We start from the raw sequence: 27078 nt of genomic DNA on the forward strand, positions 1-27078 counted from the left end.
ACACCATCCCCTAGCACAAACTGCTGCAGTCCCACCGTGTGGGCAAACCTGGCCAGGCCACAGGATGCCATGGCGCTATCTATGGTCTGTGAAGGGTCAGGGGAGGCCTTGACCTTGTCTTGACCGACTGGAGTTGAGTGGGGGTCTCAGCGAGTACGCTCAGCACGGTTGCCGGGCAACATGGACTGATGGCCCAGTCCACTTCTGCCTGGCTAGGAGCAGACATACCAGTCTGACTCCTGCAACCCTGTGCTGGCTCTTGGCTAAGTTCATTCTGGGCTGGCCTCAAAGCAAGTAAGCATGGTCATGCCCCCTAAATGCTCCCAAATGTAAACCACAGGCCTGTCCCTCAGCAGCTGTGTAAGGCTGGCTGGTCCTAGCACCTCAGTGGGCCTCAGTGTCACCATCTGTATACTGGGTTAACAGCACCTGGCAGGACCACTGCAGCAGCTGTTCCAGAGGTGTGTTCTCCCCTTCCCCCCTTGGAGGGGCTGGGGGTCCCCTGTCTCTTCTCTGAGGGGCACAGGACTCACACTGGGCCCTGCTAGCAGGCTGGACAATATTGCTGGGGTCAGGGTGGGGCCTGATGACACCTGGCCTTGTGGGGTTTTACACTGGGTGTGTCCAGGGAGTGGCCACAGGGGGGCAGCCCCCTGGGTCTATGCTTCCTCTATCAGGAGAAAAGGAAGATAAGGTGGGAATGAGCCCTGGAATCAGCCTGGGGTTCAAATGCTCCTACTGGATGTCAGATTGGGTCAACGTGTTCATCTTCTTGACCCTTAGCTACCCCATCTCAAAAGCAGGGACTCAAGAGCACTGCTCCAGTGACCTGTAACACCGATGTTGGATGTAAAGGTCACATCCTAGTTACCACAGGCAAAAGCAGCTAGGTGAAGACGAGCCAGAGCCAGCATGGCCAGACATGGACTCTGCCAGGTCCATCCACAAGTGTGGAAAAGCCCTCAGGGAGGTTTAAGTGGGAGGATCTCTCCTTCTGGAGAGAAGCCCCCATGTCCACCAGCGATGCTGAAGGTCACATCGAATATGAAAGGGACCGTGCGCCTCCCGCTGCATGCATTATGCATGAAAGAGCAGACGCGGGTACTCACGACTCATAATTTGAAACACCCAGAGACTAAAGATGTTGGCCAAATTTAAACCGAAAGATGAACTTGTTGGGTGTCTTTTCAGATTACGGGGGACAGGAGAGAATTCCTGTTTGTTCAGATCCACTCAGGATTCATGGAGAGTCTCCCTAACAGCTGACATTGGAGGGCTCTGCCTCACCATTTAGCATGTTTGAGGTACAGCGAAGACCCCCGCACAGCCCAGCCAGGGGAGCCAAGGCAGGGCAGGGTGGCATCGCAGGGAGGAGACTGGGACAGGACTGCCTGGCACCCACAGCCACTGTGGGCAAAATCAACTCAGTCCCAGCACAGGTACACAGGAAGTGCTGGCAGCCATTTTGCTTTCTTTCTTAAACATATCTGGTCTGAATTCCTTTTGTTCTAGTAACCTTGGAACCACTGGAGGATGTGGTGACTACTAAGCAATAGTCCTCTGACTCTTACAGAACCTGGGAGGCAGAGGGGTGCTGTTACGCCCTGTTCACAGATACAAAAAGCAAGGCTGAAGGAAAAGGGTAACTGATCCAGGGTCACAGTCCCTAAATGGCAGGGTCAGAACCGGACCTTGGGTCTTCCATGTTACTAAAACACTTTCACTGTCTCCCCATTATGAAGCTACACTCTGGGTTCACAGGGATCCTGCCTGGCCTGGTTACCAGCAGAACTCAGGCCTGCTTCATGTACAGCACAGAGCAAGCCTCCTGGCACTGAATGCCATGGATCACTGGTGCGTGGAAACAAGCCCTCTCACCGGAGAAGGCTCACGTGGGCACATGCAAACCTGGCCAGGGTCCTTGACCCAAGGACCTCATCAGAGCTGACATGTGGGGTCACTGGGCTTCAAAGGTTATTCTGAGGTGACTTGATCAGATTCAAAGGCCACCAACCCCTAGTACAGTGCTACTTCTGGGCACGTGGCCTGCCCAGGCCCATAGCCGCTGTTCCCGTCACCAAATGGCAGGGGGCACTGAATGCTGGACCCACCACCATGCCTCTCCTTTGAAGTGCAGCTTGTGTTTCACAAAGAGACATTTATTGTTTGTTTTCACCATTAGAACTTCCTTTACAGCATCATGGAGTAGAGCCCAAGACTTGGCCGTAGACACCGGAAGCACACTGACAAGTCAACAAGAGACCACAGGCCACAGCAGGACTGCACAACCCAGCAGGGCTGGGGCCAAGAACTCCAGGATGGCCCCTGACAAAAGTCTGGGGTGGAGGGTAGGGGGAACGGGGGAAAGCTGGGCAGGGAAAGGAAGTCATCCTTATGCTGATAAAGACACTCTATGTCCCCTCTCTCGCTCCACATCCCCTCCTGCAGATAAGTGTATGGATTCTAAGACATGCTGGTGTTTTTCCCAGGGCTGCTCAGGCTGGCTTTAAGAAGCCAGGCTGCTGGGGCTCCTGGGAAGCAGAGCCTCACAGCTTGGCTGTGTTTCAGATGTCGGAGCCCACCAGGGCAGCAGGGAGGAAGGAAAGAGAGATTCTAAAGGAGCTTGCCGCTGGGATCGGGGCAGTGTGGGGAAAGAGCAGCGTGATGCTTACAGAGTCTAAGTTTTGTCTCACCCTAAGCAGGAAGGAGCAGACTTCCAACACTGGCATCTTCTGGGAAACTGGCAGCAAGATAGATAGCTGGGCACAGAGGCCTGCACCAGTGCTGTGAGGAAAGGCACCAGATGGCTTGTTATGAAACACATTTTGGTCAGAAAATAGCTGGAGTTTTTTGGTTCGTGGGAGAACAAAGCTAGAAGAAAAGGAGGTGTGAGCTGGGAGAAAGCAGCTTTGGCATCAGATGTAAGTTCTGCTCTCAACTCCACCCCTCTGTGCCCGGGGCCTGTTTCTGTAGAAAAATGGCTGTGAAATATATGGACACAAACCCGGGCTGTCGGGGGGGGGGGGCAGGGATGGGACTCTCAAGGATGTACAGACAAAACAAGAGCAGGCGTGACCTCACCCATGGGTGGGAAAGGTGGGAAGAGATCCAAGGGTGGAGCCATCACCAGCCGGGATGCTCCCAGTCCTAGACTGGGGCAGGAACACAGGGTCCAGAGCTTGGGGGACCAGTCACAGACTTCTGTGGGAGAAGGGCAGAAAGTTCTAGTCCACACAGCACCATAGAAGAGCCTCAGGGGGTACACCTGCTGGGTATGCTTTAAAGTGCCAAGCTATGTCCTCTTTGGTCAGGGGCTGCCTCTTCAGAGTCCTGGGTCCAGGGCTCAAGCCTGAGCCTGCAGTCTGAGGAAGGAAAGGGTAAAGACCCAGGCTTCTGTAGAGTGAGGGGGGTGGGGGGAGGCAGCGGGGAGGCTCTTCCTGTGCCCAGAGCACGCTGGAATTCTGACTGCCCTTTAGTACAGAGTGGGGGTGTCCCAGGGAAGTCCATGTCTTACAAGAGGGACAAGAAATGCTTTGGTCACTGTCCTGATACCCACGCACAGAGGGGGCAGGCTCTGGGCTAGAGAGGCAGAGCCTGATGCTGGCCACAGCACTCTACACTCCCCATGCCCAATGCAAAGCTGGCTGCCAGTGTAAGCCAGAAGTCGCTGAATAAATATTCAAAGCATCTTTCAGTTCTTGGAGAAAAAGCAGGTTCAGATCTCTCTTCTCCTGTGACTGGCTGCAGCTTTCATGGGCAGGAAGAGGCTGCTGTGTCCTGGAGCCGGCTCCCATGTTGTGGGTGACTTTGGTCCATCACATGTCAAAGCTGGCACTGTCCTGCTGGCCCCAGGCCCTCAGAAGCTGAAGAGCTCGTCCTGCTCAGTGCCACTGCTGTCAGGCTTGTCCCAGTCGATGGGTGAGAGGCACTGGGCATAATGGATGTCCTGTGCTGACAGCCCCGTGTCCAGGACCTGAGGATTTGTCCGAGACTGCGCCAGCCTGGAAGGCAGAGCTGTGTGAGCTGAGCCCCTGAGTGAGGGGCTGGCAAGGAGCCAGAACAGCCTGGCCAGCACCATAGCCAGAAGGAAGAGCAGAGTTGGGGGTAGGGGAGGAATGGCCAAACCCAGGGCCAAGAAGAAAGTCTAAGATGACAGGGGGTGGAGCCTCTAACCAATGGAGAGTCAAATCCATGGAGCAGGCAGTAAGCACACCCACCCGGGGACAGACCTGGTCTGGAACTGCCCAGGAGGGAAGTCAGCAACAGGTGGTCAGGAACTGGCCTAGCCACAAGCAGTCTTGACTGCCAAGTGTGTTTTAAAAAAAAAATATCTAGATTGTGGACACAATCTACGTGCACAATAAATGACGAGCACCTCCTCAGGGGGAGGGCTCACAGGGGTACGAAGCCGGAGACAGGCTCTGGCACCCTGTGCCAGGTACAAGCAGGATCCCCAAAGGCCAGGGCAATGAGTTGATCCAGGCCAAGTAACATGCACGTGAGGGATTAGCACAAATCACGTCCCAGTCCCAGTGTGGGATTATAACACCGCCTTATTTTCTGTTAAGGCTCTGCTGATTTCGGAAATTGTTAATAAAGGGCACATGATACTTGAGCTGAACCAAGCCCAATGGAAGGGACAAGGCCCAAAGAAAGGCCAGGCCTAGAAGCAGCCCACGTACAGGGAGACAATGAGCTTGAGCTGCAATGTTCAGTTCCGCCCTGAAGTGGCTGTGTACCCAAGAGTAGCTTCTGATATAACAGCAAGAGCTTTCTAAGCCCCCTGGAGGGGTTCCCTCCCCAATAATTAGCCCCACATCTCCACGCAAGTGAAGGGGGGCTGGTGTTGGAGGTGGCCTAGTGCCTCATGTTCTCAGCATAGCAAAAGCACTGCAAGGGAAGGGAGGAAGAGGGCCAACTTGAGGCCTGTGGTCCCAGCACAAGTTACCTGGAGAATGCTTCATCCAGGCCATCGTCCAGCTCCTTGGGGAAACAAAGCAGGAGTCAGGAGGAGTGCTGCGTGGGGACCCATACTCTCCATGGGGGCCTATCTCAGCTCTCAATCAACTATGGGGAGGTAGGACACTTACACAAGTGCCCAGAGGAGCAGACACAAGCAGGCCTCCTGCCTCGCTGCCACCACCATCCACACAGCCATGAGCCCAAGGCTGGGTATAAGGGCTGGGAATGTGGCTTAGTGATAGAGTGCTTGCCTAGCATGCATGAAGCCCTGGGCTCCATTCCTCAGCTCCACATATACAGAAAAAGCTGGTAGTGGTGCTGTGTTCAAATGGCAGAGAGCTTATCTTGAGCAAAGGAAGATCAGGGATAGTGCACAGGCCCTGAGTTCAAGCTCCAGGACTGGCACAAAAAAAAAAAAAAAAAAAGCTGGAAAAAGCATGGGCATATCACAGGCCTCTAGAAACCTGAGTGGGTTCGACTCCCAGACCTGGGGCAAATCACAGAGCTTCTTTGAGACCCAGTTTTTCCTTCCACAAAATAAGGGATCTGATTTCCATGGCTTTCAGACCCCCAAAGGGAAAAAGCCAGAGGAAGATGTCTGCCCTTACTGACTTCCAAAACTAGTCAAAATCCCAAAGATGGAATCCTAGCCCTTGGGAGGCTGACACAAGGCCCAGCTAGGCTACACAACAAGGCCCTATGTCAAATAAATGAACAAATAGAAAAGCCAGATGCTTTGCTCACAGGCGATAACCCTAGTTAAGACCTCACAGCCTCAGGCCCAAAGCAATGGGCAAGGTCCTTCCTTGGCCCCCACAGGTAGGTGAGCAACTACAGGGTGGTCCCTAGATAGTAGAGGTTTGAGGGGCACCCTGGTTGCCCCAACAGTCCAAAAGCCTTCCATGTTCTAGATTTTTAGAAATTAGAGAGCTACAACAAATAAAATGTAATGGATGCTGGACTGGAAGGACACAGGAAGCATGAGTGGAGAAGGGTGGGGAAATAATACAGATTCCCTGTCATTTCCATGTTAATTTCCACGTTAACCCTGGTTTGGAAGATATGAATAACAGAGAACTTGGATGAAGGGTGCACTGGAATTCTTTGTACTATTTTTATAACATAATCTGAAATTACCTCTAAAAAAATTACAATTAAAAAAAAAAACAAAAACCCTCAGGTTCGGGTGGAGGTTAGTCACCCTCTTACTAAAGGACGCAAAAGCTGAGACACAGAGAGGTCAGTGACTTGCCCTGGGTCAGAGGGAGGCAGGGACCAAGCAGACAAGTGTCTGAGGCTGTGGATCTGCATTTAGATGGCTCAGCAGGGTGGGTGTCAGGCACAACTCTGCCACACCAAGAACAAGGGAGCCTTTGGCTGGTTCTGTGCTGGGCAGTGCTGTGGAGGCTCAGGCTAAGAGGCCAGGCATTGTAAGAAGACAGCTGTGCTGGAAGCCAGGCCTGTTAGGGACACAGCCCCGAGTTCAAAGGCCACATTGTTCATCCCCCACCCTGGGCTTGGGTGCTACTGGGCTAGGTCTAGTCCTCCCAGAGGCCCACAAATCAGGAGCTGCCTGAGGCTCATCCAGAGATCTACCCAAGGCTCATTGGATTCTGTGGGGTCCCCATACTCCCATTGGGCTACTTACTCACCCAGACAACGTTGTTACTGCTCAAGGCTTGGGGCCGTGGTACCTCATCCATGTTGGTGGTGTTGGCGCTAACTGTGGACAAAGGGGCCTTGGCCGATTCTTCGAAGTCTAGCAGGTTCCCGGTGGCAACCGCTATGAGGTCAGGCAGAGTACCAGTGGGACATGAGCTCTTTCTCTTATGGCCCCATCAGGGAAACCCTAAGCTATTCAGGCCCTAACTCCCTCTTCAGACCTGGCCTTGTCCAGGCCTAGGACAGAGACCACCCACGTCCCGCCTCACCTCCGAGCCTTTGGACAGCTGTCCATAAAGAAATGATCTGTCTTTGCTGAGATCTGATAACACAACTCTTATGTTCATAACAGTTGCTGAGTTTTTTGGTGGTTTTTTGTCGTTGTTGGTGGTGGTGGTGATCGTGGGGCATGGGCTCTGTCCCTCAGCTCTTCAGCTGAAGGCTAGTGCTCTACCACTTGAGCCACAGAGCCACTTCCAGTTTTCTGGTGGTTTACTGGACATAAAAGTCTCATGGACTTTCCTGCCCTGGCTGGCTTTGAGCCTCGATCCTCAGATCTCAGCCTCCTGAGTAGCTAGGATTACAGGTGTGAGCCACTGGCACCCCACTTAGTTGCTGAGTTTTAAAGAGAGTGCACACAGGACAGGAAGTGCACAGAGATGATTCATACATTTACATGGATGTACAGTTTGAATAAACATGCATGCAAGTGAGTATTTTGTTCCTTGTCTATATTTCCTATTTTCTTACCTATAACGTCTGTGTTACTGATTTAAGAAGAAAACAATAAAACACCCACGGGTTTGCCCCAGCCCAAAAGGAAGGAAGCCCAAGGAAGGGCCCCTCCCAGGGCCAAGACTCACAGCTTTTCAATGAGGGGCTGCTGTCATGGTGGGGCCCCAGGATGTCTGCTCCTTCCTGGCTGGCTTTTTCTCTCTTCTCTTTCTCTGTGGGAATCAAGACACAAAATGCAGGAGCCTCAGCCCTGACATTCTGTCTTCAAGCAATCACTTTGCAGGGGCCCAACTGCAGCCAATCCCAGGGGGCAGTTTTCAACACCCTGTGGATGTCACACAGCCTTCACTTGTCCTACGGGAGGGAGATGGCTGCTGTTCTAACAGATGGGAAAACTGAAGGACAGGTAAGGGACCTGCTCGCAGTCACAAGCCTGGTAAGGGGCCAAGGTTGGGAGCCAGCCCAGGTGATGCCAAGCCTTTATCTGTCTCCCCTCAACCCCCTTGATGGAATGAAAAAGACTCACCTTCCTTGGACACTTGCCAGAACTCGAAGGCAACTTTGAAGGCCTGGGCTACAGTGAGGGTGACAGCTTGAGCCTGAAAAACAGGAAGTTGGGGCAGGCAGGGGCTGGTGTCAGCTGGGGGAAAAACTTGTCTGAACAGAGGGCTGGGGACTCCCTCCTGGCAGTTCCAGGGCTCCAGCCCAGGCTGGGGAATGCCAGGTGCATGGAGGCGGGGCAGGGCTCCTCCCACAGCACCTGGAGCAGACATGCTTAAGTAAGCCATATTGGGGCAGGGTGGTGAGGCCCATCTTTACCACCATTAACCCAAAGTCCCACTCTCATCCCAGCCCCCCACAGCTGTTCACCTCCACTTCTTTGCTTCCCTTTGAGAGTAAACCAATTATGTGTGGGGCTTACTTCCTTCAAGAAGGCCTCCCAGATTATCTGAGGACTCCAGACACTAAGTGAGCCCTTGGAATTGGAGAACAGAAAAACTGAGATCGGAAGGGCCCCATCACTGCCTGAAGAAGCCACAGCCAGAGGGGCCACAGGTAGGCTCTGTTTAGGACTGCTCAGGTTGGAGGGGCTGATAACTGGAACCAAGCAAGGGAGGGGAGTGGCTAGCAAATCTTCCAGGAACAGGATATCAGTCATTAAGTGCCAGGAACCAAATCCATTCCGCACAGTAACCAACCTGCAGGAAGTAAGGACATGCTGGCCCTTTAATGCCTGAGGAGTCCATCCATGCCTTCAACCCCCACTTGAACATACCACTCCTCTCCTGCCATGGGTGTGGAGTTCTGGTACCACCCAGATCAAAGTGTCCGGATCTGTGGGTCTGCATACCCCATTCCCAGGGCAGACTGAGGCCCCTCAGTGCTGGCTCAACTGCACCTGGCCTCCTGCCAGCCAGGCCTTTCCCCAGCCCATGTCTATTTCCATACCTCCCTCCCGGAGGTTCCAATGCAGGGTTAACCGGTGCAACTCCAGCTGCAGCCGGAAACACCACTGAGATTCTTCCTGCAAGCCCCGGGCAAGAGAAGAAAGCACTAGACTCTTTCAAGTGCACAAGGGCAGGCCAACCAGCCTCAGTCTCATCTCCTCCCCTATGCTAGACAGCTCAATTCAACTGAGAAATGAATCTGTGGCCATTGCTGCTTTCAAAACTCTTTTAAAAACATTAAAAAAAAAAGATTTAAAATTCCCAAACAAGCTGACTGATCTGTGCCAATTAAACTTCACGAAGTATAAAAATCTCATTTGAATGTCTCCGTCATTTACATCTTTGATGGAAGTTCGGGTGCTTTATGGCAAAACTTAAATATGGTAATTAAGTATGAAACTCTTCACAGCTGTTTACAATTTAAGCTGTCACGTCTGAATCAAGTTTAATAGACCCAGTTACCATTGAGAATTGCCCATGAACTAAAAATATGGGCTAATTACCAGCCTGAGCCAGATTACTGTATACCCAGCAAGCACTGGTCATCCAATGTGGCAGGGTTATGGGAACAACATTATTCTTGCCTGCAGGAAACCTGGGGACACAGGCTTATAGTGTTTTTGCAGAAATCTGCTGGCTCATTTGCATACATTCCAGCCCCTCAGCCCTGACATCCTAGGCTGTGAGTTAAACCAAATACAACCTGAGATGAGCTGTGTAGTGTGCAGGTGGCTACAGGACTAGGCTGGGCAGGGACTTGGAGGTGGGCCCAGCTCGCAGCCACTGCAGGAATCTGTCCCTCGGCATTAGCTGGAAGGAGGGCTCACAGCCCAGGCAAGTCTTTGCTTCCCTAATCCCCAGCCAGGTGCCCAGCCCTCCTGAGGTTCCTCTGGCTGAGTCTGTATTATTACTCTGACCAGTTACCATCTGACCAGGTTGTGTGTGTCTCTTGTTCCCAGTAACCAGACTATTTTTGACAGCACCAGGATTTGAATTTGGAGCTTTCTGCTTGCTAGGCAAGTGCTCTACCCATTGGGCTATGCCTCCATTTCTTTTTGCTAGTTTTTGGGGGGTTGGGTTTTTTGTTTTGTTTTGTTTTTTGCCTCAGCCAATGTGGACCCTGATCTTCCTGTTTTACATTTGCAGTTATAGCTGGGATAACAGACATCCCACCATGTCCAGCATTTTCCTGTTGAGCTGGGATCTCATGAACTTTTTGCCCCAGCAGGCTAGGAATGTCAATCCTCCTGATCTCACCACTCATGTAGCTGCACAATCACTGGGTTCTTCACCCCTCAGAGGGAGCCCCGCTCTCACATCAAACCAGGTTCGTGCTCCCTATTGGAGCTGAGGTACAAATCCTGCACAAGGATTACTCCAGAAACAGAGAGCTTCATGGCGGGCATAGCTCTGCCTCTTCGCAAGCAGAACTAGAGTATCCGGGCCCCAAGAGTCTACGTAGTGATGCTGAGCTCCCCACTTTTAGTGCTGGCTGACGCCTCAGGCTTGAGCAGAAGCGAACAGTTCTTTGCAGGGAGCCTTCTACAACCAGGCCCATCAGGACTAGGGAAGAGAGGCCTGAGTGGGTTGTTCTGCCTCAATCTGGGGCTAAATGAGGGTGACCTGGGAAGGAGCTTGTTGGCTGAGCTTTGATCACAGGGTTCATACCTCCTAAGCAAGCACTCTACCACTTAAGTCACACCCCCAGCCCTTTCTGTTTTAGTTTATTTTCATATAGGGTCTCAAGATAACTTTGCCTGGGCTGGCTTCCGATGGTGATCTTCCTAATGCTACCTAGTAGCTGGGACTGCAGACATGCATCACCATGCCCAGCTTTCCACACTTCCTGCTCACTCCAGCAAGGAGGTGTGGGATGTAGAGACTCAAGTTGTGAAGGCTGAAGAATTGGGGGTGAAGTGCTTTGCACACGGGATCTCCACACTAGCCTGCACTCACCGCTCACCGCCCACCCCCTTGGCTTGGCACACTCCTGCTGATGTGTACTCTGATATGTATGCTGATATGAACTTCAAGGACTCTGCTCTGGAAGTCTTCCTGACCTGTGGAAAATTTCATAATCTCTGACCAGCTCAAGCTCCTGGGTCCAGTTACCAAGGCTAGGCCCTTCCCCTCGACTTGTATGGCTGCTCAGGTTCCCCACTGCCCATCACAGGGCCTGGTCCAGGACAGGGGGCCTACACATCTCTAGAGGCTCACTAGTGGATGAGCGTACTACTCAAGGCTCTCATCTCATCTCTGCCCACCAGAAAGTCTGCGAAGTCCTGAGAACCCCCAGGTTCCCAAACAGGGCTAGGCCACAAGGTCAGCCACACACTGCCAGCCAGGGGAGGCACTAGGCAGTGTACCTGCACCACTCTGGGCTTGGCTGTCTCTCAGAAGAGCTCTCCAGTGATCCTGAAGCACAGAGGCTGGGGAGAGAAGGATGCAGCCCAGGCAGTCAGCCCCTGACCACAGACAGGCTGAGAGAGTGAAGAGCTGGGTGTTCGGTAGGAACCCTGCCCCCTACTGACCAGGGGCCAGCAGCCAAACAGTAGCTGGGCTTTATTTTCCTCAGCAATTGCCCTCTGGCCTGGGGACAGACTGAGCTGGCTCAAGCCTGTCTAAAGTCCTCTGGCCAGGGCAGGCCTCCCTCTGAATCAAGCTGGCTCCCTTTCTCCTATTCCCAAACCCCCGTCCCAGAGAAAAGCCACAGCATTTGGGAAGGCCTCTCCTACCCAGGCCCCAGCTCTGCAGTGATGGCTGTGGGCCAGCTGCCCTGCCCGGTACTTGCTCCCATCAGTGGGGAAGAAGAGATGAACAATGGGGACATGATGAGCTTTGTATTTTAAGTCCCCGTGGCCTCATAAGAGACACCACTAAGTCACTGTAGGAACAGGCTGTCACAGGAGAAGCCACTGCAGCTCAAGGCCCTGGGCAATCATGAGATCCCAGATGAGTAACAATGACATTCAATCTACAGGACAAACAGGAGATGTGCAAAATGCTGGGTGCAGGTGGCTCATGCCTGTAGTCCTAGCTACTCAGGAGGCTAAAATCTGAGGATCATGGTTCAAAGCCAGCTGGGACAGGAGTCCATGAAATCCAAGAAAATTCTTATCTTCAATGAACCACCACAAACCAGAAATGAAGCTGTGGCTCAAGTGGTAGAGTACCAGCTTTGAGTGAAAAATCTAAGCTAAGGAAAAATCTAAGCCCAGGCCCCAAGTTCAATTACAGCCACCCTGCTCCCACCCCCGCTCCCCCCCCCCATACACGTAGAGGTAGGCAAAAGAAATGGACCTTTCAGAAGGATCCTAGAAGTGGTAGGCAAGCAGCCCAGGGAAGGATTTTAACCATAGTCACACAGCAGCACTTCAGCCGTGACCATACCCCTGGGCTGACTCCTACTCCATGACACATGTGCACAGGCTGAATCTCAGCTGTGAGTGCTCACAGACTCATCCTGGAACCTGTGAATGTTACCATACATAGCAAAAGGGCTTTACAGGCAAGATTAACTTAAGGATCTTGAGAAGGGAGATTATCCTGGATTACCCAGTGGCCCAATGTCATAGCAGAGGCCTTGAGAGGAAGCAAGAGTCAGAGAGAAATAGTCAGATGACTGTGGAAGCAAGACTGGAAGATACAACATTGCAGGCTCAGAAGACAAGGAGGAGGCCATGAACCAAGGACTGCTGCTGGTCTCAGAGGGGAGGAAGGCAAGGAAATGGGTTCTCCCTAGAGCTGCCAAGAGAAACTACCCTCCTGGCAGGGTGGTTTTCTGGGACCACTGACTTCCAGAACTTGTAAGAGAGAAAATCCATGCTGTTTTAAGATACTAAATTTGTGTTAATTCTTAGGGCTGCCCCAGGAAACATTCACAATATCTAAAGCTGCCCTGCTAAGGAACTGAAAGCCTGGGGGCCACAAAGACTGTGATAGTCTTGATTTGTCCTTTGATAAGGGAACAGAGAACATTTTAACTCCCTGTCTTCAAGAAGCACAGGGCAGAAGGACTAGGCTCTGAGTTGTTCACATTGTGAACAAGAAATCAATCAATATCTTCCCTGAAAGAGAAGATGCTCAGATCTCAGGGGCCTGGGAAACAAAGCATCAACACCAAAGGCTGACTCACCAGTCGTGACAAAGGCCAGGGCCCACCAAAGTCTTTGGTAGGCTTTTCCTAGCCAGATGAGATGGAGGGGCGGGGGGAGGTGGCCTAGAAATGGAAGGAAGCTCTTGGCCTCTTGGCCCTAAGTTCTTAAAGTTGAGCACTGGAGTTGGCATAAAAAGGTACCATAGCCAGGCACTAGTGGTTCACGTCTGTAATCCTACCTACTCAGGAGGCTGAGAACTGAAGATCATGGTTCAAAGTCAGCCCAGGCAGGAAAGACCGTGAGACTTTAATCAATAAACCACCAGAAAACTGGAAGTGGTGCTGTGGCTCAAGTGGTAGAGCACTCATTTTGAGCTGGAGAGCTCAGGGACAGCACTCAGGCCGAGTTCAAGCCCCACAACTGACAAAAAAAAAAAAGGTACCACAATAGTCACTTGTCCTTCCCTGCCTCATAGTAATTCCTCATCTTTGCCCCTTCCTTGATACTTCTGACTTCCCACCTCTGAGAACTAATCTGTGAAAAGGGCCATACCCCCTAGGCTGTACTAATCATGGAGATCCAAAGTAACTTCAAACTTAACAAATCTGTTACAGAGAGGGAAGGATGCTGCCCACAACAGCCTATCTAACTGAGTACCACCTGCCTGCTCGCCTCCCAATACCCCTGGCTCTCAGCACCCACTGGAGAATCCCAGGGACTTCATTCTTTTTGAAAAGTGACTGTTAGTTTTGGGTCCTGCCATCTGGACCACCCAGGCCCCCAAGAGTAGGCTGTGTTCTTCCCACTGACCATTTTCCGCTTGGTACAAAGAAAGGCATGGCATTCAAGATTCTCGCTGTGTTGGCTCTGGGCAATGTAGGCAAACACCTTGTCATGCATCTTGTCTGCTGTGCAGTAGGAGATCCTGAAAGGCAAGCAGGAAGTGTCATCACACCTGGCACGTGCACTTGATCTCATCTAGCATCTCTCAGTTCCAGAGAGCCTGTTGTCTCTTCTCCACTAGGGGCAGGGGTAGGGGAAAAGAGGGTAGATCTGGCCTTGGCCACCAGGCCTAGCATCCTGGGCCATCTATAGAGCAAGGATCCAGGCCAGGGAGGAGGGACTGGTGGTGAAGGAAGGCACTTTCCCCTGTTTCCCTCTCATGCCATGTCCCCAAACACAGCTGAACCCTGTGCACTAGGCAATGTATCAAAAGCTTTATAGACACTGCCTCACTAATTCTAGAGCAACCCTCTGAAATAAGCTCTATTACTAGCTTGATTTTCAGATGAGGAATTAGGCTAAAGATCTGTGAAAAGAGTAGGTGCCAGAGCCAGGCCTGATTTCATTACCACATTGTGCTCAGGCTCGAAGAGGAAGCAGGATACATTGTGCGTATTGTCCTTCACCTGGGCTTCCCTGCCCAGGTATCAGGTAAAAACCAGGCTCAGCCTTCCCAAGCTCCACAAGTAAGTACTGGAACCATGGCCAGGGATAGAAAGCTGGGACTGGAGCTAGGGATGTGAGTCAGTGACCCAACTGGAGATTCATTGGGCCTGGGGGAGACAGCAGCTCCTCTGCAGGCCACATCCCCAGCCCTCATCTCCACTTCCAACCTCAGTTCCCCAGAGCCCTTGGTCTCTAAGTCCCCACACAGTCAGATGCTTCTACACTCATGAGACTCCCATCTAGGGGCTGGCTGTTGCAGGGGTGGAACAGCTCAGCAGACTTAGCCCTCACCCAGGTGGCTTTGGCTTCAACTGCACTACTTCATTAATGCCACTAAACACCCTCCCTCCCCTGCCCCGTAGACAAAAGTGGGTAGTGCCACATCCCCAGCTTCCTGTTCTCTGGTAGAGGGATCCAGCCATAGCAAGACGCCACCTCCCCTAGGAGCCCTTCTCTGATTTCCCCTGCTGGACTCTGCTTTTCTTGGGAAACACCCTATCTCCTTTCCCTATCTCTCCATTCCCTCCTAGACTGGAAGCTCCAGGAGGGCATAGGCCTCAGTAGAGTAGGTACTTGGAAATGTTAGTGAAGGGAAGTGGGTAGAATCCTGCAGGTGAGAGGAAGGGAGCAGCTTGAAACTCTGAAGCCACCTCCAGCACACATGTATGCACTCTAGCCAGCTGAGCCTCCTGCTTGGAGACAGAACAAGAAAGTGGAAGGATGCCTGGCAGAGGGGATCTGCTGGACAGCACTCCAGCCTGGACTCTACCTCACGACACAGTCTCAGACCACACCCTCCCTTGGCCTTGATTTTTCCATCTGTAAAATGGATCCAGGCTGTCTCAAGGTAGAATCCGATACCAAGCCATGCAAGAAAGGATGGACCCTGCCTTTCTAGCACTGGGGTCCTGCCAGGGGGACCACTCATACTCAAGTTCCAGACCCTGCATGAGCCTCCCTTAGGATGCACAGCCAGCAGTGTTCACAGCAGAAGAAAGAGGCAGTGACTCTGTAGCTCTCTGCTCCCAGCTTGACTCAGCAGTAGACAGAGGCAAGGGAAGCATGGCTGATCCAGGCCTGACCAGGCCTCAGCTGCTGGCCCACTTCACTAAGTGTAACAGCCCAGGAAAGCAGCACCTGCATCACCCCATGCTACAGATGAGGAAACCAAGGATCCATGGTCCCAGATAGAAAGCAGCAGAGCCTAGATTCAGATGGGACACACCAATCACTGCTCCCAGTGACAAGATGGAGACTTGGGCCACCCCATGCTGAGCCTACCTGTATATAGACACATTCTCAATAAGCTGGTTGGTGAGGTTATCAGTCAGGATAATCCCCCGTGGTGACACCTTCAGCGTTACCTTCTGTAGCTTCTTCCCACTGGCCTTGGCCTAGAAGGGAAGATGGGTCAGAGGAACCTGCCTGACCCTCCTTTGTGAGCTGTACCCTACTGTTCCAAAGCCCCAGACTCAGGGTCCATGTGAGATCTCAGTTCAGCCAACTGGCCGGTGCCATTGGCAGGAAATTTGGCCAGCACCTTCTCCAACAAAAAATGGGAACAACTTTTACTCACTGGTACCTGTTACTGCCAAGCTCTGGATGTCATAGGCAGAGGGCCTCTCACCCTCCTCCTTCAGCCCCCCTCCTTCAGCCTGGGAGGAAGTTTGCACACAAGGTAGGGGACCTGCCCCAGGATACATGGCTTGGAGGTAGGATACCAGACTCTGCACTGAGATGATCTCAGTATAGACCTTGTTCTACCCAGTGTGTGCATGCGCGCGCACGCGTGCACACGCGTACACACACACACACACACACACACACACACACACACGGCCTGACCTGCAGTAGAGGTCGTCATGAGGGTAAGTGGATTTAAAGGGCCCCTGCTCCATCACAGCTGAGCAGGGGGCAATCTGGCTGAGAGGTGACAACCTCCCCATGCTTCCTAGCACTCTAAGTCACCAACACTTAGGTTGCAAGTCTGAGCTGGGGGGGTGAGGCAGAAAGCAGCTAAAGAGGCCACTGACCTTCACCCTACCAGTCCAATGGCTCCCCCATCAAAGTCCCTGAGCCTGACAAGGACTCAAGGGCAAGGACAGGCCCAGACATAACCCATCAGGGTTACAAGGCAGGTCTGAGGGACAGCCCAGAAAGAAACTGGCCCTGACTCAGGTGGGCTCCATGTGTCCCCACCCAACCAGGCACTTACCGTGGCCACGATCCTCTTGACAGCTGCGGCTGACAGCTCCTCACCCTTGGGCCGCTCCACAAGTGTCATGCCCAGGTACTTGAGGCTGAAGAGCATGCCCTCAAGCAGCGTCTCCCGGGTATCTGTCCAGTTCTCCGGCAGCTCTGGGTGGGAGAAGGTAGCTCTCAGACCCTGCTGACAGGCCCACTGGCTCTCACCAGCCCCATCTCCCTGGACCACGCCACGAGGGGTGCCAGGTGCCACGGTTCTTCACGCTGGTAATAGAGCTAACTGTTTCCAGAAGGTCCCGGGCACCTGATGAGATGCTTGCGTAAACTTTTCTCTTTGACCTCAGAAGAACCCTTGAGCCAGGTCTGTCATCACCCTTCTGCAGACAGCCATGCCCAGGCAGGAGGCCGACACATGACCAAACTGGGAAAGCCAGTCCATGCCAGGGCCAGGTCTCCGCCATATTTCCAAAGTCAGCTTCAACATTAGCACCTGCCAAGGGCAAATGGTATTTTCCTACCAAACTAGTAGTAGGATTCTATGAGGTGGGTTTGAGCCCATTTTACAGATTAGGAGGAAGTAACTGGAGCAGAGCACAGCGGAGTAAACAGGGAAGGTCCTTGAGGAGACCATGACTAATGTCCGGAGAAATCAGCTTAGCTCAGTGGTGGACTCAGACAGGGAGGCAGGGTGGGAAATGGGCCTCCACCAGGCCCCACCACAGGAGAGGGCACTGAGGAGGCAGAGGGGTGCAAAGGGAGGTCCAGGACCTCCCTTCAGAGGTCCTTCCTTGACAGCTGAGGTCCACTCACTCAGAGGAAACAGTGAAGCTGAGCAGATCAGGTAACCAGGTGTGACCCCAGGATGGATGCACCCTGCATACTTGGCCTATCCTTGTCCCAGCCTCTCCCAGGTGGTGTTCCCATGGACTCTGCCCACTCCACACCACAGGACAGGAGTGTTTCTTTTTTGGGGGGGGAGGGTCCGGCCGTGGGGCCTGAACTCTGGGCCTGGGCGCTGTCCCTCAGCTCTTCAGCTCAAGGCTAGCGCTCTACCAGTTGAGCCACAGCACCACTTCCGGCTTTTTTCTTTTTGCTTATGTGGGGCTGAGGAATCGAACCCAGGGCCTCACGCATGCAAGGCAAACTGAGCCACCTTCCCAGCCCTGACAGGAGTGTTCCCACACACCCTACCCACTCCACACCACAGGACAGGAGTGTTCCCACACACCCTACCCACTCCACAAGAGGGAGACAATGCTTCAGCCTCACATGCAATCTTGTTCAGGACCTAGGCAAGAAGGGGGCTTCCAAGGGCCACCTGCCCTAGGACATCCTGTTCAGGGGCTGGGGCATGCCCTGTGTGCTCTACCGCACAGAGGGAAAGGCCACAGACGTAAGCTCAGGACTGGGCATGGCAGGCTCCAGGCAGCTGAGATCCTGGCAGAGATGTCTCTCTCTTCCCTGATAAGAATTCAGCCTAGCTCTGGAGTCCCAAATGGCTGTATCCCTCCCTCTCCACAGCCAAGAGGAGACTGCAGCCCAGCTCCCTCTGGGTTTGCACTGTGCTCTGAACTGGAAAAGAGTGAGGGAATGGGGTGATATTGGCTGAAAAGAAATGTACCCTTTAGCTGACTTATGTAATTAATCACTCTGTTGATCACCTTCATAGTAACAATAAAAAAATAAAAAGATCTGGATAACCTCATCCCTAACGCTGGCCCAACACATTGTCCTCTAGCCTTCATCCCTCTACTCCAGTGTGAGGCTGGGCTCCCAGTGAGATGACCCTAAAGCCTAAAATGACCCCCATCCTCTGACCCACTGTCATGAGCTTATGTCACCTGCCCTGCCACAAAAAAGCAGCAAGTTTCTGAAGTACTTCCAGTCCTGGGACAGGTAATGGGGGCTCTAGAAAAACTTGGACATCAGCCTTGCTCTCAAAGATGCCAAGACTAAGAGCACCATCACCACTATGCTACCACGAAACAACGATACAGCAGTAATAAAGCAGTGGCTTCTACCATCTCCTCCAATACTCACAGATACAGCAAGCAGACATTCTCTCATCCCCAGGCTACAGATGAAGAAAGTGAGGCTCAATGGACTCGGACCAGAAAACCCAAGCTAGAACAGATGTCCTTATCAAGCACAAGATCAAGTCAAAGATCAGGGAGAGATTCTTGGAGGCATTTCCTCCCATCTGGAATTGGGTTTTCCTAATACCAGAAGCTTCTCTGCAGGCCAGGATATCCAGGCCACCACTGCCAACTTCAGACCTGTCTGCACATAGGTGGTAAAGGAAATACTGCCAAGCCCATCGCCTATGTCCTGGGCAAACATTACTACTCGGCTGCAGCTCTATATTCCCTTTCCAACACAGGGCCCCAGGCAGGCAACACCAAACAATCAGGGGTGGCCTTATGCATCTTCTTATCCATTCCTGCCCCCAAGGCAAACATCCTTCCTCCTCCTATTTTTGTGTTCCCCATTCCCCCATTTCCTCTGGTTCAGCCCTTTCCTGGCCACTTTCCAAAACCACTTCCGCTCCCTTCATTCCTGGGGGGCCAAAGCTTGCCAAGGTCATTGGTGATCTCTTTGCTGTCAAAACATTCTCTATCCTCCTCGACCTTTCAAATGCTTAACATTTTTCTGCATTCCTCCATTCTCTCCCTGCATTCTACCCCTGCATTCTACCAGCTGCTTCAAGACTAGCTGCCACTCATCCGCTTCACAGACTCAACCTTCACTCGTCAGGTAATACAACTGAGGCTCAGAGAGAGATGGGACCTGTGTAGTCATACAGTAAGTTAGATGGGACCTCAATCCCCACAATGACTGTTGGGTCTGTTTTAATTTTAAGTTCCCCCATCTCTAGTCCCAACATACACACACACACACAGATACAGATAGATACACACACACACACACACACACACACACACACACACACACACACACACACACACACACACGCTAGGAACTCCAGTCACACAAAACTTCCCTCTCACAATGCAACAACTACTTTCAACTTCTAAGCTTTTGCTTAAGTAGTTCTGTCTACCCTAGATGTTCTTCCCTTTGCTTGATCAAAAATTCCATACATCTAGTCTCTCCTTGACAGCCTCCATCAGGGGCTAGATCCTGAGTGAGCTATTGACCTTCTTTGACCCTCCGTTTTCTCATCTATAACAAGGGGGAAGCCACAGTCTTTGGCTTACAGGGATGACTGACTCTTAGATAGGATAATAAAATAAGCTGGGTGGCTCATGCCAATAATCCTAGCTAGCCATGAGGCTGAGATCTGAAGACTGCAGTTTGAAGTGAGCCTGGATAGCAAAGTCTGTGACTCTTATTTCCAACTAAGAGCGCACACACACACACACACACACACACACACACACACACACACACACACACAGCCAGAAGCAGAGCTGGCTCAAGTGGTAGAGCACTAGCTTTGAGCAGGGACAGCACCCAGGCCAAGTTCAAGCCCCAGAAGTGGCTGGCACGCACGCACACACACATGCATGCAACACATACACACACACACACACACACACAAAGTAATAAATGAGATAATAAGAAACATGCTCAGCCAAGGGTTAAGGGTCAGGCCCAGAGCAGCTGCTCTCACACTTCGATTCCCCTGGTCCATGCACTGCCAATGCCTTTCTTCAATAAAAATGTTCTTGTTTTCACCCACTGCCCAAAACCAAGCAGCTGTCTCTTATCAGTCAGAGGACCTGTCATCCATACCTGCCTCCCCAGGACCTGGTATGGAGGTGGCGCCTTGCCTCACTGTGCTACTAAGTCTCCTCCTGCGTCTGTCTCCCTTATCTCTCATCTCCCATGCTGGGGGCTCCTTCTCTCCAGTGCTTCTGGGCACATGACGCGCCTTCTTTGAGGCATGTGGTCTCTGGTGCCCACACCTTCCCTCAGAAACCAGCCCCCAGGAACCATCACACAGGACTCAGCCCACAAAGCCAAGAATGGAGGCCACATTCCTCATCACCACAGGAAACTAGGCCTTAGAGGGGAGCTCCCAGCGGCCTCTGGGCAAATAGAGGCTTGTATCCACAGCCCTGTTTCGGTTTTGGTTATTTTCAGCCCTGTGGTGGGTAATGACTGCACGATTTTAACTTTGCAATTTTACAGATGACCTGCTGCTGGAGTTAGCTGGGGACAGGCCATATGCCCAGTGGAACTTCAGCTGAGACCATGTGCTCTTTCCTCATTAAGGCCCCACTCAGAAGTTAGGACCAACAGTGTCCTGGGTCCCTCCACTGCCTTGGAAGACTCAGAACATGCCTGGAGCATGGAGCTGCAGCTAAACCCCTGGGCCACGGATGCCCGGCATCCTGGCCTTGCTCCCCAGCCTGGAGGGCAATGGCCTAAAAGCCACACAGACAAGTTAGGAGTGGACTCATTGCCCTGAGGAGAGAGTGTGGTGCCTCTGCAGACACTCTGAGAAGTGAGTCAGCCCTTCAGGTCTATCTTCCGGAAAAGTTAGAGGATGTGGGAAGTACTAGGCAGATTTCAAAAGTCAAAGTCATAGGGACTGTTATCAAAGCAAACAATTTAAAGTGATTATAGTTTCCTAAGTACCTCTTTATACTATAAGAAGCTCTGAAGCAGGAGGTGGGGTTCAGTCACTGAACCTCCCCATCCATGCCTCAGTTTCCTCAGTTTGAAATAGTGACAACTGGGGGGGGCAGAAGAGTGAGGGGATAGTGACTAAATGAGATGAATCTGATCAAGGTACACGGTATGCATATGTGGGCATATCAAAATGATACAACTAAATGACACTAATAAAACATAAGGAAACAAAAAAGGTGATAATAATAGCATCCCCCCCCCCAAATGGAGTTGTTCTGAAGATAAAGTAAGTTTACACCTGACCCTGCTTGGTGCTTACCAAGAACCACTTAAAGATGAGCCATTGTCACCATCAAGGTCAAGTGCAATGAGCTTTTTAGAGTACACAAGGCAATTATGACACTTTAAGAAGCCAAGGAGGGGCTGGGAAGGTGGCTCAGTGGTACAGTGCTTGCCTTGCATGCTTGAGGCCCTGGGTTCCATTCCTTAGCACCACATAAGCAGAAAAGGCTGGAAGTGGCGCTGTGGCTCCAGTGGTAGAGCGCTAGCCTTGAGCTGAAGAGCTGAGGAACAGCGCCCAGGCCCAGAGTTCAGACCCCATGACCGACTAAAAAAGAAGCCAAGGACATGTGGCATTCCCACTGCAGAGAGCTCAGGAGTGTGAGAGATGCAGGCTCCTAGCTAACAGCACTGGCTCTTGAACGCTGTACTTCTCCTAGAGGCTGCCAAGCCCCTTATGGTACAAAACAGGACTCATGCCTCCTATCCCACCAAAAGGAGCATCTGACTCCTTCAAACATCACTCCCAGAGTCCTCGCTTCTGACTAACTGTCCCCAGGTTTGCTGCTCCCTCCTGTGTCTTTAAAGTCACCTTCTCAGGGAAGTGGTACTTCCAGGGCCGCACTGCATATACTCCTCATATCCAACTGACTGCCAGCGCCTCCAGTCTGTGGACTCCTTCCCCAGCAGTCATCCCAGCCATGACTGCACATCACAGCCCCGCAAAGGGCCAGCCCAAGCAGGGGGCATATTCCACATTGGTTCTCCAAGCTCCGCCATGGGCTTAAAGCCCAGCAGCTCTAGTGGTCCTTTGCTTTATAATGTCCACTTTGGGATTCCCTTCCCCGCTCACTTGTCCTCATGTTCTCTTCCCAAACGAATAACTAGAAGACTAGTTATTCAGACTCTGTGTCTCCTGCAGGAAGAACCCAGACAAGGACACCAGTCACTGCATTTTTATCTCTGGCATCCTGTCAGCCTCTGCTTGTCTGTGGCCTTGTCTGCTCTGCCCCTCTTTACCAGAGCACTGTCAGAAGACAACTAGGTTCTCAGGAGTCCCCACACCTGTGTATCAGTAGCAGACACACAGTCAGTGCTCAACAAACAATGGCTGGGTGGCTAGCTGGGTCTGTAATATTTACACTATTGTGAGTAAAAACGATTAGATTCTTGTGCCATCACCTCCCACCAGGAACTCAGTCTACTGGAGCTGGCACCTCCTATTTCTTTATCCTTTCTCTCTGGGCTCTTTGGCAAGTTGGCACAACCTACCAAAAAAAAAAAAAGCTCAAGGGACAGAGTGGTCCCTTTGGAAAGAAGGGTACTGAGGGGCCAGGGTAAGGCACCCTTCCAGGCAGCTGGGAGAAAGGAAAATCCCTAGCTAGAGACTGAAATAAAATATTTATGTTTCCCAAGATACAGGAAACTGGTATGTGAGAAGGGAAGATAGCCCCCTTGGGAGGTCAGCACAACTGGGAGACAAGGGGGTAAGAGGCTTAGAGCCAGCCTGATGTGCTGGTTTTGCTGTGTAACCTCAGGCAAACTGCAACCCTTCTCTGGGCATTAATTTCTCTACACTTGAATCAAAGACCTGATTAACCCCAGGTGAAGATATAAGAGGGAGGGGAGGTCACTGCAGACAGCAGAGATCAAATCAAACCTTAAGTCCATCGGCTTCACATTGTCTTCAAAATTTAGCCACAGACTCCAATCTTGAAGGCTAGGCCCAAGATGAGTAGACCACACCCCAAGGCCATCCACCATCTCTAACCTGTGGTCACAGTGGTCCCCAGATACTGCCAGCTTAACAAGGGCTGGTGTCAGCTCTGAGACCTTCCCTTTCCCAAAGCCGCAGTCCACTAAAGACCCAGAGCTGGGGATAGAGACCCAGGGAAGACTCTACTTCCCAATTCCCTTATCTCTAAAATGGATCTGACTGATAAGAACTCAGGCTTGGTCACCTCCCTTGATCATAATCTATAACAGAAGCTGAAATACTTCTTAAAGCAGTAACCAGAACAGGAAGTACCACTTATACTTTTCCTCTAGGCCAGGCACACCTACTTTGGCAGTCTGAGGCAAATACTACTCTTATTTGCAATTTGCAGATAGTAAAACTGATTTAATAACAGTAATAGGTGAAGTCTGAGTATAGAAGGCACAAGTATTGGGGGGAGGGGTGAAAGAAGAGGGGCACCCCTGCTTCCCTCCAAGGTGTAGAAAGGCTCTGAGCTCCCCCAAGCCTGGCCCACCTCAGTAAAAATCACACAGGCAGGAGAAAGGTGAAGGGAAGGAAAACACTGATCCGGAGGGAGCATTATTACCAATAATCTTCTTTACACTCCTGTCCAGGTAAGAAACTGGGGGTTATTGAGAACAAGTGACTCACCCTCAACTGGAGCAGACAAGAGAAACTCTGTCCAGCATTCAGAGTGGCTTCCTCTCCCCTCCCCAGATCCAGCGGTAGATCTAGGCATCCACCCCTTCAGAACCACTTCCCTGGGGCACCCCTCCCCACTTGCCTGCTGTTCCTCAGCCCCACAGAGCTCCCCCATGGAAGAGAGGGTGAGCCCTCAGAATCCTGGTCACATCCCTAGGAGTTTATAAAGAACTATTTTGGAAGCTGGTACAGGCCAGCCTGATCCAGAGGGCCTCTGGCCCCACCCCCAGCTGCAGGCCCTAGCCACAACCACCATGCCAGTCTGCGCTAGGAGGGGCCCACAGCTGGAACTGCAGAGGAGGGGCAGGGCGGGCTCCTTAAGCCCAGACACGCTGGCAACGTGCGCAACCAGGGAACCTCGGGCTCCCTTGGCAGAGCCCTAGAAGGCCAGGAGGGAATAGGGGTGGGAAGGGCTGGGCGGTTTCCGGATCCCCAGGTGTGTGGCAGGTGGGAGGAAGGTGGGGGTGGGAGCCCTGAAGTTGGGCTCCAACTTCAGCCAGAAAGGCCCGAGTGGCTCCTGCAAAAGCAGGGGCCTGGGCTTGGTTTCTCAGGCCTCGGGGGAAGGTGGCAGGTGACAGCGGCAGGTGAAGGCAACCTGGAAGTAACCTGAGAAGGAGGGAGGCAGGAGGGGCCCCGGGGAAAGGCTCGTCGGCCGCCCAGACACCCCCAGGAGAGGTGGCGGCGAGTGTGTCGTTTGCTCCGGCACCCAGGGACTTCCGAATCCTCCCCCCCACCCGCCACCCCCCGGGGAAGGTGCGAGAGAATACAGGTTTCAAAAGCAGCCTGGAGGTCAGCCGGCCACCTGGACGCGGCCGGAGTAGAGGATGCCGGGGTCTCGATCGCCAGCGGTCGGGACGCTCCGGAGACACCCAGGCCGGGCCTCGCTCCCCAAAGTAGGTACCGAGACCCCGGAGGCACCGCCGCAGGTCGGCCTGGAGTGGGGAGACGAGGGGAGCCCGTGGCTGCTGCGCCGTGGGGGCCCCGGGGTGCAGCGATGGGCGCCTTCCTCAGCCCTGCGTCCGCCGCGGCGGCCACCACCCCCACCCCGGACGCGGACGCTGCCGGACCAGCAGGGTAGGGAGGTGTCGGGGGGTCCCCGAAGTCCGAGCACCCCACCTGCACCCCCGCCGCCGCCCCTGGAGACCCCGAGCTCGGCCCCCTCCCCTCCCCCGCCCCCTCCCCGCTGAACCGCGCGCACCCGGGAAGTGAGGGCACAACTTGACCCCAGGCGACCCCAAGTCCCAGGGCCCCGCCGGGCCGCGACCGGGTCAGGCCCCGCCTCTCCGCCAACTTGGCCCAACTCCGCGCCCGCAAGAGGCCCCGCGCCACCCGGGCCCGGCCCGCCCCGGCCCGGCCCGGAGGACGCGCACACACTCACTGCGGTGTCGGCCGCCGCCCCCCCAGTTCGGCTTGGCCAGGCTGGGGCTCCGGATCAGCGCCCGTCCCGCCGACTTGAGCGCGTCCATGGCCCGCTCCGGCCGCCGCCGCCGCCGCCGCCACAACTCCGTCAGGAAAACTTTCCGCCCGGCCAGGAGGCGCGCGGGCGGCGCACTCCTCCCGCCCTCCCGGGAGCCTGCTCCGCGGCTACGTTCGGGGCGGGGCGATGGTCTGGCCACGCCCTGTCCACGCCCACTCTCGAGCGACACGCCCCGGGCCGGATTTGGCCCCGCCCCTGCCTGGCTCTGCCGGCGGTCCGCATGCTCCGCGCTCCCAGGTAAAGCTCAAGTGCTGGCTTCTAGACCCCGACGCCCCCCCTTTCTCTCTTCTCCATTGCCCACGGGCCCAGCCGAGAACTGCCGTCCCCTCCGCGGGAGGCCAGGGCCTAGGATTCTTCACATCCCCTCTGGAAGCTGCTTGGCAGACTAAATAGGAGACCTTTCAGGAATACAAAGAAAGAAGCTGGGAATGGTGGTGCGTGCACTAGAGAGGTCGAGACATTAGGATCAAGACATTAGGATCTGCTTCACAGTGTGACCCTGTCTCCAAAACTGAACAACAAAAATAAAACAAGAAAAGAATAAGAGGAAGCAGATGTCCTGGGCCCAGGAAGCTTCCAGAGGAAGAACAAGGGCTGGGGCTGGAGCGTCAGCACGTGTGCCCTCATTACTGTGCACCTCAGCGACCTCCGACCTCCGTGCATCGCGGGACCTCCTGGGCTGTCCCCCTGCAGCTCGGGTCACAGCCACCGTGGCTGACATGTGAGAAGACACCTGTGACCCTGGGCAGATCCTCTTCTCCCTGGGTCTCATTCTTATCTGTAAAATGAAAAGCGATCCTTTCTCCAGTGACCCTTCCAACTTGCTAAGTGTGTGTAACCTTGACCCAGACCCTCTCTTGCCTCCTGGAAGCAATCTCAGAATTTTAGAATTCAGACTTTAGAGCCAGGGCTCAGGTGGCTCGTGCATATAATTCTAGCTACTTAGAAGGCTGAGATCTGAGAATCACAGTTCAAAGCCATCTTGGGCAGAAAAACCTAAGAGACTCTTGATCTCCAGTTAACCAGCAAAAAAGCTGGAAGTGGAGATGTGGCTGGAGTAGTAGAGCACCAGCCTGGAACATAAAGAGCTGAGTGAGAGAGTGAGGCTTTGAATTAAGCCCCCATATCTCAGCACACAAAAAAGTAGGACTGGAGGCGTGGCTCAAGTAATAGAGCACCAGCCATGAGCAAGCAAACCCAGTGAGCATGAAGTCCTAATGTCAAACCAAGCTTCCTAATAAAGAATATATATTGAGCCAGGTACTGGTGGCTCACACCTGTACTCTGTAATCTCAGGAGGCTGAGATCTGAGACTCTTATTACCAATTAACCATCAAAAAGCCCAAAATGGATCAGTGGCTCAAGTGAAAATGCTTCGGCTAGAACAAAAAAGTTAAAGGACAGTGCCCAGGCCCTGAGTTCAAGCCCCAGTACTGGCACAAAGGAAAAAAATTGCGATAGGAGTCCAAGACAGAGTGCCCACCATCATCCAGCCTCTGCTTGCCCCTTTCAGAGAGGGTGTCTCAGTAATGTGCAAGAAGCTCTGTCTCCAATTACTCTGGGCTCAGAAGCCCACAGCCAATACTGCTGGAAAAGAAACAGGGCTGGGTTAGCTCAGTAGCAAAGAATACCCGGCTGACATTCCACCCTTAGCACCTTTCTAAGTCTTCTGTCCTTCCCTGGGAAGATAATGCAGCCAGCTATCCTGGAGGACTAACCTTTACA

The 27078-nt window shown here is 53.0% G+C and overlaps 1 protein-coding gene across 1 annotated transcript; it reads right to left on the minus strand.

Moving 5' to 3' along the window:
• Positions 1-2144: 2144 nt before the first annotated feature.
• Ldlrap1 (low density lipoprotein receptor adaptor protein 1) lies at positions 2145-25418 on the minus strand. The gene is made up of 9 exons (XM_013035684.1): positions 25255-25418; positions 16569-16711; positions 15635-15747; positions 13715-13829; positions 7886-7958; positions 7488-7571; positions 6615-6745; positions 4949-4983; positions 2145-4001 (listed from the first exon to the last, which is right to left on the minus strand). Exons 1-9 carry the CDS (start codon positions 25340-25342, stop codon positions 3857-3859), a joined length of 927 nt encoding a protein of 308 aa, XP_012891138.1. The 5' UTR covers positions 25343-25418; the 3' UTR covers positions 2145-3856.
• Between the last annotated feature and the right edge of the window lie 1660 nt (positions 25419-27078).

This window comes from Dipodomys ordii, unplaced genomic scaffold (assembly GCF_000151885.1).
Source record: "Dipodomys ordii isolate 6190 unplaced genomic scaffold, Dord_2.0 Scaffold6, whole genome shotgun sequence".
Classification (NCBI taxonomy): Eukaryota; Metazoa; Chordata; class Mammalia; order Rodentia; family Heteromyidae; genus Dipodomys; species Dipodomys ordii.